This window comes from Ictalurus furcatus, chromosome 25 (assembly GCF_023375685.1).
Source record: "Ictalurus furcatus strain D&B chromosome 25, Billie_1.0, whole genome shotgun sequence".
NCBI lineage: Eukaryota > Metazoa > Chordata > Actinopteri > Siluriformes > Ictaluridae > Ictalurus > Ictalurus furcatus.
The window spans coordinates 16,967,578-16,977,577 of NC_071279.1; the positions used below are offsets into that span (position 1 = coordinate 16,967,578).

The 10,000-nt window shown below is 48.2% G+C and overlaps 1 protein-coding gene across 10 annotated transcripts in view; it reads left to right on the forward strand.

The window, feature by feature from the left end:
• The window catches only part of afdna (afadin, adherens junction formation factor a), a 112,591-nt gene that overhangs the window by 320 nt on the left and 102,271 nt on the right, over positions 1-10,000 (forward strand). For all 10 annotated transcript variants that reach the window (XM_053614279.1, XM_053614273.1, XM_053614275.1 and 7 more), the window contains exon 1: positions 1-58. This exon is cut by the window's left edge. In XM_053614279.1, coding sequence (XP_053470254.1) covers positions 1-58 — 58 coding nt within the window. The remainder of the gene's footprint in view (positions 59-10,000) is intronic.

Below are 10,000 nucleotides of genomic sequence, written 5' to 3' on the forward strand. Positions count from 1 at the left end.
CATTAACCACTGGAACGCGAACCGGCTCGACCTGTTCGAGATCAGCCAACCGACCGAGGTGAGAGACACCAACACCGGGGTGTACATCCACCAGGCCTCGGTGTGGCCTCACACACACACACACACACACACACACACACACACACACACACACACACACACGGCTAGACATAAAGCACCACGAATGAGTGTTTAATCCTGAACCCGTTTCCCCACTTGTGTCCACTATCGTCCTCTTATTTATTTATTCATTCATTTATTTATTTATTCACTCGTTTATTTATTTGTTTGTTTATCCCTGGTACCCGATTTGAACGCAGCTTTAACTCTAACCAAGCATGTATAATCTGTAAAACCTTTATACAATGCTAGAAATCTACCATCTACACCTCTCTTTAATTTGCGTATTATTTATATTTATATTTATATTTATTTGTATATTTAGCTCGTTACCCTTCCCAGCTTTCTAGCTAAGAAATGTCACATAAAGGTTACTCCAGCTCACTGACCGCGACTGTTCTGTGCAGTTTGTTAGTCTCTGTTTTCTGTTGTTGTTGTTGTTGATGATTTTTTTAAAGATGTTATTGATAATCAGTGAGACACTAGCTAGCAGACCACACACCGGTGATGTTAGCTAACCTGGCTGCACAGCTCAGCAGCTCGCTAGCTAACTTCTCTGGACAGGCTAATAATGTTGTTGTTGTTGTTGAGTGGATGTAAGCAGTTAAAAACAAAATGTGTTTATTAGGAGGATAAATAAGATTAGAGTTATAGTTTTAAGGAGATACTGTGAAGTGCATTAGCAGAGACAGTGGCTACACTAACCTCAGTGACGTCATGAGGAGCGGTGTGTATGTGTGTGGGTAGATGGGTGTCTTTGTGTCTGTGTATATGTGTCTGTGTGTCTCTGCATGTTTCTATCTGTGTGAAAGAGAGACACCGCATGTATGTAGTGTGTGTGTCTCTCTGTGTGTGTGTGTGTGTGTGTCTGTGCCTGCCTCTGTCTGTATGTCTCTCTGTGCCTGCCTGGGTCTCTCTGTCTGTCTCTGTGCCTTCCTGGATCTCTCTGTGTCTCTCTGTGCCTTCCTGGATCTCTCTGTGTCTCTCTGTGCCTTCCTGGATCTCTCTGTGTCTCTCTGTGCCTTCCTGGATCTCTCTGTGTCTCTCTGTGCCTTCTTGGATCTCCCTGTCTGTCTCTGTGCCTTCCTGGATCTCTCTGTCTGTCTCTGTGCCTTCCTGGATCTCTCTGTCTGTCTCTGTGCCTGCCTGGGTGTCTCTCTGTGCCTTCCTGGGTCTCTCTGTGTCTCTCTGTGCCTGCCTGGGTCTCTCTGTCTGTCTCTGTGCCTTCCTGGGTCTCTCTGTGTGTCTCTCTGTGCCTGCCTGGGTCTCTCTGTGTCTCTCTGTGCCTGTCTGGATCTCTCTTTGTCTCTCTGTGTCTTCCTGTGTCTCTCTGTATCTGCCTGTCTCTCTCTGGGTGTCTCTGTCTCTCTCTGGGTGTCTCTGTCTCTCTCTGGGTGTCTCTGTCTCTCTCTGGGTGTCTCTGTCTCTCTCTGCGTCTGCCTGTCTCTCTCTGCGTCTGCCTGTCTCTCTCTGTGTCTGCCTGTCTCTCTGGGTGTCTCTGTGTCTGCCCGTGTCTGCCTGTGTCTCTCTGTGTCTGCCTGTGTCTCTCTGTGTCTGCCTGTGTCTCTCTGTGTCTGCCTGTGTCTGCCTGTGTCTCTCTGCGTCTGCCTGTCTCTCTGCATCTGCCTGTCTCCCTGTGACTGTGTGTGTCTCTCTGTGTCTCTCTGTGATTATTCGTGTGCGAGTTTGTATAAAGTCTTGGACACACAGCGGTTCGCGTGACCGCTGCGTGTAGTTTGGTGGATCTTTGTGCTGAGATGAAGTGTGTATTGGTGATTATTAACCAGAGAGATAGCCACGCGTCTAACGTTAGCTTGCTAGCGCTTGAGGAATAACGCGTGGTTGGTCACAGAGTGTTCGAGGAGAAGTTTTGGTTTGTCACTTAACAGCTCCAAAATGGCGGCAGCTCCCAATCAGATTTCGAAAATCCTGAGCTGATCAAATGTCACGAAAGTGGATTTTCCAGCTGAGCCGCTTCACAGACGTTTGCGTGACCATTTGGTAACGTGATTGTGATTAATTTCAGTTTCTCTAGTTGTGTGTTCTGAGCTCACGCACACCTACAGCTGCAGAGACGCATCTGCGACTGTTTAATTACACCAGGTGCGAGACGGGAACGCGCCCGTGATCGCTCGCGGCTTGTCTGAAAGTAAGCGCACCGATCCCACTTATTTCATTCGACACGAGGCCGATACCAGTCCTCCAAGTGTCGTTCAGATACTTTCTGAGCGTAAACGATTGTTTATCGCTGCTACAATGTAAACGAGAACACGAACTAACTTGTTCGATGTAACTACAAACGGATAAAAAGTACGACGTTGGCGAAACGCAGTCGGATAAGAGAAGTAAAACCCTTGCTGTTTTTAAGACGTCCTGTTGTTTGGAAAATACTCGACGTTGGATGGGAACAGGAACTCCGCTGCATCGTACCGCCCTGTTCGGTCATCGTTTTCCTAAAACAGCACATCACTCGTGTGTTTGAATTCTCGCCAAGTCTTATTTCGCTTTTTCAGCGTATAAATATTCCCCCGTTTCAGACCGGTACTGTCTTTGATGACGGTCTCTGATTACGATCTTAATTCCTAAGCGTGTGTCGATGCGCTTCCTGTGTAGTGTGGAAGCGCACATGATTTTTCCTCTCTAAACCTGATGTAGTTTGAGGTCCGACGCATCCGGAGCCCGGCGCGGTCTGTATCTGAATCCGACACGACACGACGTCATACTCGCGTAATGCGACGCCGCTAGCTTCAGCCTCAGGGTCACCGACAATGCCTTTCTTCAGTTTACTCTTTACATCAGCGCTGCCTTTTATTCCCAGCATGACCTCAGTCTCCATCAGACGGAGGAGAAATCATCACGTGACTGAGGAAGAAAGTCCTCTAAGGCAGGGGGGGCATTTTATATCAAACACCGCGGAGATCAAACAGCGATGCACGTTTTCTATCGAGCGCTTCAAACAAACTCGCGAGCATATGAACGTGGCTCGTCGCGTCGGACGCCGCGGCATTCGCGCGTGCGGTTTAACGTGTTCCGGACGTGTTTTCTTCAGTGCAGAAACGACATGTCGACCTTTTTCTATCCTCATCTGTAAATAGACATTCACAGCGGTATTTCCACCGTACGTAAAGTCTCGTCCCGACAGCGAACGGGTCTCCGTTACACTTCACCGGACGAGCGCGAGGCCACGCGTACGCCTCGATCGAACGGAGCGCGATTCAACTTGAACCAGGGAGATCCCGTTGAGAGCTCGCTCTCTCTTCTTCCAGGCAGACCTGACCTACAGCGACAGACAGGAAGCGCAGTAACTCGGACTAAAATATCCATTCTGATCAGACGTGTGGTGTAACGCCGTGTTTAGTGATATTTATAAACCGCAGTAGTCGTAGTAGTGTTTTATGAGCGCGGTAACTGTGACGGGGTTCGAACACGTCGGTGTATATAAATGTCAGAATAAAGGGACGCGTCACTGTGTTTAAAGGAGCGAATGTGTGTGTTACTGCAGAACATTCAGCCTCTTACCACGTAACACTCAGCTTCTGCTTTTGTTTTTCTCTTTTAGTAATTCTAATACGTCTTTTAGTAATTCTAATAGTAATTCTAATTAAATGAGAATACTAATTCTCATTTAACGTCCGCTTTAAAGCTCGTGGACGATCGGCTGTTTGTTTTTTCAAAATATAATGTTAATATTTTAAAAAAAAATCCTTTGCGCAACATATAACATTTCATACGTTTTTCACAGTCTTCAGCGTTTGAAGGAGAACGTCGGGCAGGATGTGAAATTACACGGTTTTTTTTTTTGGAAAAAATACAGGAAATAAAAACGGGGCTTTTAATCCAACGCATCGATTAATCGAAGAAATAATCGACGGATTAATCGACGATCAAGATGAGCGTTAGGTGCAGCTTTAGACTGGGTTATTATCGGTGAGAGGTTTGAATCTGTGGATGATATCACCTGCTTCGGTGCTGATTTTAGTCGTAATATGCAGTTTGATCCGGTTTAGCAGGACGTCGATCAGGATCAGCGATGAAGTTGGACGGAGTTATATACCCTTAGATCGGATTTGACATTTTTGTGATCAGATGAACGCAGGACTCGAGGTAGCACCGTCGCACTGTCGAAGTTTCACGTGACGCGGCTGGAAGTGTTTGCAAAGCATCGACTGTACGGTAGGGCTGGGCGATATGACGAAAATATCACATCGCGATACTTGAGGACATTTCTACCATATACAATCCATATCATGATATAAAACATATATATATGTGTGTGTGTGTGTGTGTGTGTGTGTGTGTGTGTGTGTAATTTAGCTAAGAAACCTTCCGCAAAACCGTAGTAAAAATCCCCCGACGACGTTAAACAGAGTTTGATGATGCGTTTCTCTTTAAGGATTATATTCGGTTAAAATTTGTTTGCATCCATTTCAACAGCATCCGTTCAGCACCATTTAATCTGTAATTGTTAAAAACGTAAAACAAATACGCCACCGTACCAACGATATCTCAGAAAGGTGTATCACGTAATCAGTTATCACGGTATCGATATTATATCGATATATCGCCCAGCCCTGCTCGATGGAAAAGTGAATTATTAGTGGAAGTAACGTTTACATTTATGACATTTTTGGCCGACGCCGTTATCCAGAGCGACTTACATTTATCTCATTTATAGAGCTGAGCAGTTGAGGGTTAAGGGCCTTGCTCAAGGGCCCAGTAGTGGCAGCTTCACAGTTCTGGGGCTTGAACTCACGACCTTCCGAGCAGTAGTCCAACGTCTTAACCACTAAGCTACCGCTGCCCTGTAGTGGTGGTACCGCTGCCCTGTAGTGGTGGTACCGCTGCGCTGTACTGGTACCACTGCCCTGTAGTGGTGGTACCACTGCCCTGTAGTGGTGGTACCGCTGCCCTGTACTGGTACCGCTGCCCTGTACTGGTGGTACCGCTGCCCTGTTTAGCGCGTTGGGAATAAATGTGCAGCTTGTTTTTATTTCGGTTCTGTTTCTATTTCTTTCGGCCCAAAAACAGACCTTTTGTCTTGATCGACTTTAAATAAAAACATGGAGCTTTTCGAGTGTGTACAGATCTTCAAGCCCAGCCTGGTAGCGTCGTGTGAAAGTCAGTCGCTCGGCGTGTCTCCACCCTGTTTGGAGCGCCCCGGCCCGATTGTTCAGAGCTTCGAGTCCTGCTGATGTCGCATCCGTTTTGGCCGCGGCCGTGTTTCCACTACACGGCTGAAGGAAACGAGATTTGGGGGAAACAGTCACCTGGGAAACACAACCGGGTTGTGTGTGTGTGTGTGTGGGGGGGGGGGGGAAGGGAAGAGCGCAGTACATTACAGCAGCGGGGTGGGAGAGGGGAACGAGCACACTCTTTTAGTACGAGAGTGATTGCGCTGAAGCGAAGCGAGGGTTAGTTTACGGGAATGGATTGAATTGTAATGTCGGGAATACGGCGTGAGAAACGTTCGTAGGAAGGAAGCTTTATTTCCGTTGTCTGCTTATCTACGAATAAAACAAATGAACATCCCGGACGTGAACTGTGCTCATCCCAGGCGCCCAGGCTCCTGATCTAGTGCACCCGTGTCGGATAAGGGCGTTTTACACGCTCCACTCTGCACTTGGACTGTTCGGGGGCGGGGCTTATAATGCTGTTTTTTCCTCTGGAGCAAACGCTTCTGCACCTTTTCCACGCAGAAATACCTGCCAGTGTCTGGTTTTTTATCCGTCAAGGAGACGTGTAGATTTTGTTGCACTCTCGCACCACGACGGTGAGCTAATTCCAGCGCTCCAGTCCAATGAAAGTATGCGTGCGTGTGTGTGTGTGTTTGTTTTTTTAGATCCATGTGGTGCTCCGTTTCCTCCTCCTGCCAGTTTCCTCACCATCACCAAACTTTTAAACAGGAAGTAACACGAACAAGCATCAGTGTTAAACCGAGAGAGGAGAGCACTGAACGTACCAAATGGGGGGTGGGGGTGTGTGCGTGTGCGTGCGCTCCTCCCGGTCAGACTTTCTCCGTGGTAATGGTTTTCCTGTTCCTCTGCGCTTCCTCTGCCCTGAAGCTGAAGCTCTGCTGCACTGTAATTAGGTGAGGAACAAAATGGACGAGGTTCTCCTCCTGCACCAGACGGCGGTAACGCGAGCGGAGAGAGAGAGAGAGAGAGAGCGCGTGGGGAATGCCTCGGGATTAGTCCTCTCCCGTCTGCGTCAGGACGTTCTTTCACAGTCGTTTCTTCGCCGTGGATCCGTACGTCTTCCGTTTGCGTCCGTGTTCAACCTGCTGTTTTTATTCGTTTATTTCATTCGTTTCTTTTCCTGCAGCCGTGTCGAACCGTAATAAACCCGCTCACGTGGCGGCGTTAAGGGTCGGGTTCTCCTCCTCCTCCTCCTCCTCCTCCTCCTCCGCTCACATTCTTGATTCTGTTTGCAACACACACACACACACTCTCACACACACCTGTGTTTTACACATCTGTGTTTTTCTTTAATGTAAAGCTGCTCGGAACGTCTCCCAGCCTCGCGTGTTTTCACGTGTGCAGTGCAGGGATTAATATTTGACGTGATGTCGTCGGCAGGTTTCCAGAGATTGATCGGTCTGGGTTAAAAGCCGAGTCAGAGGTCAGCCGCGCCGACGAGGTGGAGATTTACTGCTCTGTGCGGCGGAGTAAAGTCCTCTCCGGCTGAGTTATGTACGTGTGGACGGTTAGGACTGATATGAGGAGGATACGGTCACGTTAGACCGGCGCAGGGCCAACCCTCTCTTCTGATTGGTCAGAAGGTGTGGGTTTACGTGCGAGTGTTTCCGTGAACCCACGTTAATCTTCTCGGAGGAACACGCACACGTGCACACGCTCAGATGACTTCACTGGATGAGAGCCATTTTTACACCTTGATTTAAATATTCAGCTGGATTTGTGTATCTCGTTGTTTAGATTTCTTGTTCTGAGAAACACGACGCTTGACTGTCTGTGCAGCAGAAATGTCCTGTAGCAGCCAAATATCTGTGGCCTGGCGTTCCGTCCTTTCTTTCATTTGTTTTGTTTTAGGCTTTGCTCTCTCTCTCTCTCTCTCTCTCTCTCTCTCTCCCCCTTCTCTCTCTCTCTCCTCTCTCTCTCTCTCCACTTATCTCTCTCCCCCCTTCTCTCTCTCTCTCCTCTCTCTCTCTCTCCACTTATCTCTCTCTCCCCTTCTCTCTCTCTCTCTCTCTCTCTCCCCTTCTCTCTCTCTCTCCTCTCTCTCTCTCTCTCCCCTTCTCTCTCTCTCTCCTCTCTCTCTCTCTCTCTCCACTTATCTCTCTCTCTCTCTCCTCTCTCTCTCTCCTCTCTCTCTCTCTCTCTCTCTCCTCTCTCTCTCTCTCTCCTCTCTCTCTCTCTCTCTCTCTCCACTTATCTCTCTCTCCACTTATCTCTCTCTCCACTTATCTCTCTCTCCCCTTCTCTCTCTCTCCACTTATCTCTCTCTCTCTCCCCTCTCTCTCTCTCTCTCTCTCTCTCTCCTCTCTCTCTCTCTCTCTCTCCACTTATCTCTCTCTCTCTCTCTCTCTCTCTCCACTTATCTCTCTCCCCTTCTCTCTCTCTCTCTCTCTCTCTCTCTCCACTTATCTCTCTCTCCCCTTCTCTCTCTCTCTCTCTCCCCTTCTCTCTCTCCACTTATCTCTCTCTCCCCTTCTCTCTCTCTCTCTCTCCCCTTCTCTCCCTCCCCCTCTCTCTCTCCACTTATCTCTCTCTCCCCTTCTCTCTCTCTCTCTCTCTCTCTCTCTCTCTCTCCGTCTCTCCCCTTCTCTCTCTCTCCTTCTCTCTCTCTCCCCTTCTCTCTCTCTCCTTCTCTCTCTCCCCTTGTCTCTCCCTCTCTCCCCTTTTCTCTCTCTCCCCTTCTCTCTTTCTTGCTCCCTCTCTCTTTCCCTCTCTTTCCCTCTCTCTCCCCCTCTCCCTGTCTCTCCCCTTCTCTCTCTCTCTCCCCTTCTCCCTCTCCCCCCCCCCCCCCCCCGTCTCTCTCTCTCTCTCTCTCTCTCTCTCTCTCTCTCTGTGCCTATTCAGGAGTTGAGTGAGGAATGTGTCCACAGTGTGGAGTTTTATCATCCAGAAAGCACTGCAGTGTGTGTGTGTGTGTGTGTGTGTGTGTGTGTGTGTGTGCGCGTGTAGTGGTGGGATGTTCTTTCCGTTGTTACTCAGTCCAGGGTCAGGTGTACACATTTCCCTCGGGGTTACAGCTAAACACACGGGCTAATTGGGAACCAGTAGCGATTTTTTTTTTTTTTTCTTCCCCCGTTTCTTTATGATTTTTAAATCCTGTTTCCATCACGGCTGAGCAGACCACGACTCCACTCCCCGGTGTTTAATAAACCATCGCCCCTGGGCTTTCAGAGCGTGCGAGCGCGCGCTCGTACTTCCGCACCGCTCTACGGTTTCAGTCAGCGCCGATAGTAAACATACGTCTCGCCACAGCTGCAGTGGCAGAGACTGACGAAGGTGAAAAAGCACGTGCCACGTCTTTTCAAACATCCTCATTCACAAGTAACACGCAGTCTGCCCTCTTCCTCATACACGACTCGCACGGATGCCCACGATTGGTCAGTGTCGCTCTGATTGACGGGGGGAGACAGAATAAGCTCCTCCCACACAGAAAGCACGATCAGTCCTACATGACTGGTTTGGTCAGGATTCGATCTGGCGATCTCCGTGTAACAGGAACGCGTGTCGGTTTTTCAGGACGTTTGTTTCACGTGTTCGTGACGTGGCGATCGACAGACAGCTGAGAAGAATGACGGACATTTTCACCTGATATGAAGAACTGCGTTCACGTCTCTTTTCAGCTGCGCAGTTTTCGGTCTAGGCGAGAGTGGAGCGTTTGGTGTGGTTTGATGTTCGTTCAGAATCATAACGGTTATTTACGGTTTACACAAAAGCCTGTGCACATCCTTGTACGTAGGGGGCGGGGCAATATGACACAAATATCATATCACGGTACTTGAAGGCGTTACAGGAAGGATGTACAGGCGGTCGTGATGCAGTGAAAAGCTGTGGACGGACTTCTGTGATACTTTTATTTAACATCTGAGGAGAAACCATGAGCGCTGAAAATAAGCCAACAGAATAACATCCGCATTGCACAGTTCTAGCGGGATCAGTTGTTTCTCATCAGAGCTTTCATGTGTGTGTTGGCCAGAGGAGGTGAACTCCATCACTGTGTGCGTGTGTGCGTGTGTGCGTGTGTGTGTGTGTGGGGTGGAGGTGAGGGAGAACAGGCCTTAAGATAGCGAGATAATGAGTGTCCAGGTGCTCGGGGAAATGCCGTGTGCTCTGATGGATGAATTCAAGCAACAGGATATACTCTCTCTCTCTGTTTTCTCTCTCTTTCTTTTCTCTTTCTCTTCTCTCCTCTCTTTTCTTTCTCTTCTCTTTCTCTTCTCTCTCATTCCTCTCTCTTTTCTCTCCTCTCATTTCTCTTTCTCTTCTCTCTTTTCTCTCCTCTCTTTTCTCTCAATTCTCTCTCTTTTCTCTCCTCTCTTCTCTGTTTTCTCTCTCTCTCTTTTCTCTTTCTCTTCTCTCTCATTCCTCTCTCTTTTCTCTCCTCTCTTTTCTCTCCTCTCTTTTCTCTCAATTCTCTCTCTTTTCTCTCCTCTCTTCTCTCTGTTTTCTCTCTCTCTTTTCTCTTTCTCTTCTCTCTCATTCCTCTTTTCTCTCCTCTCTTTTCTCTTTCTCTTCTCTCTCTTTTCTCTCCTCTCTTTTCTCTCAATTCTCTCTCTTTTCTCTCCTCTCTTCTCTGTTTTCTCTCTCTTTCTTTTCTCTTTCTCTTCTCTCTCATTCCTCTCCTCTCTTTTCTCTTTCTCTTCTCTCCTCTTTTCTTTCTCTTCTCTCTCTTTTCTCTTTCTCTTCTCTCT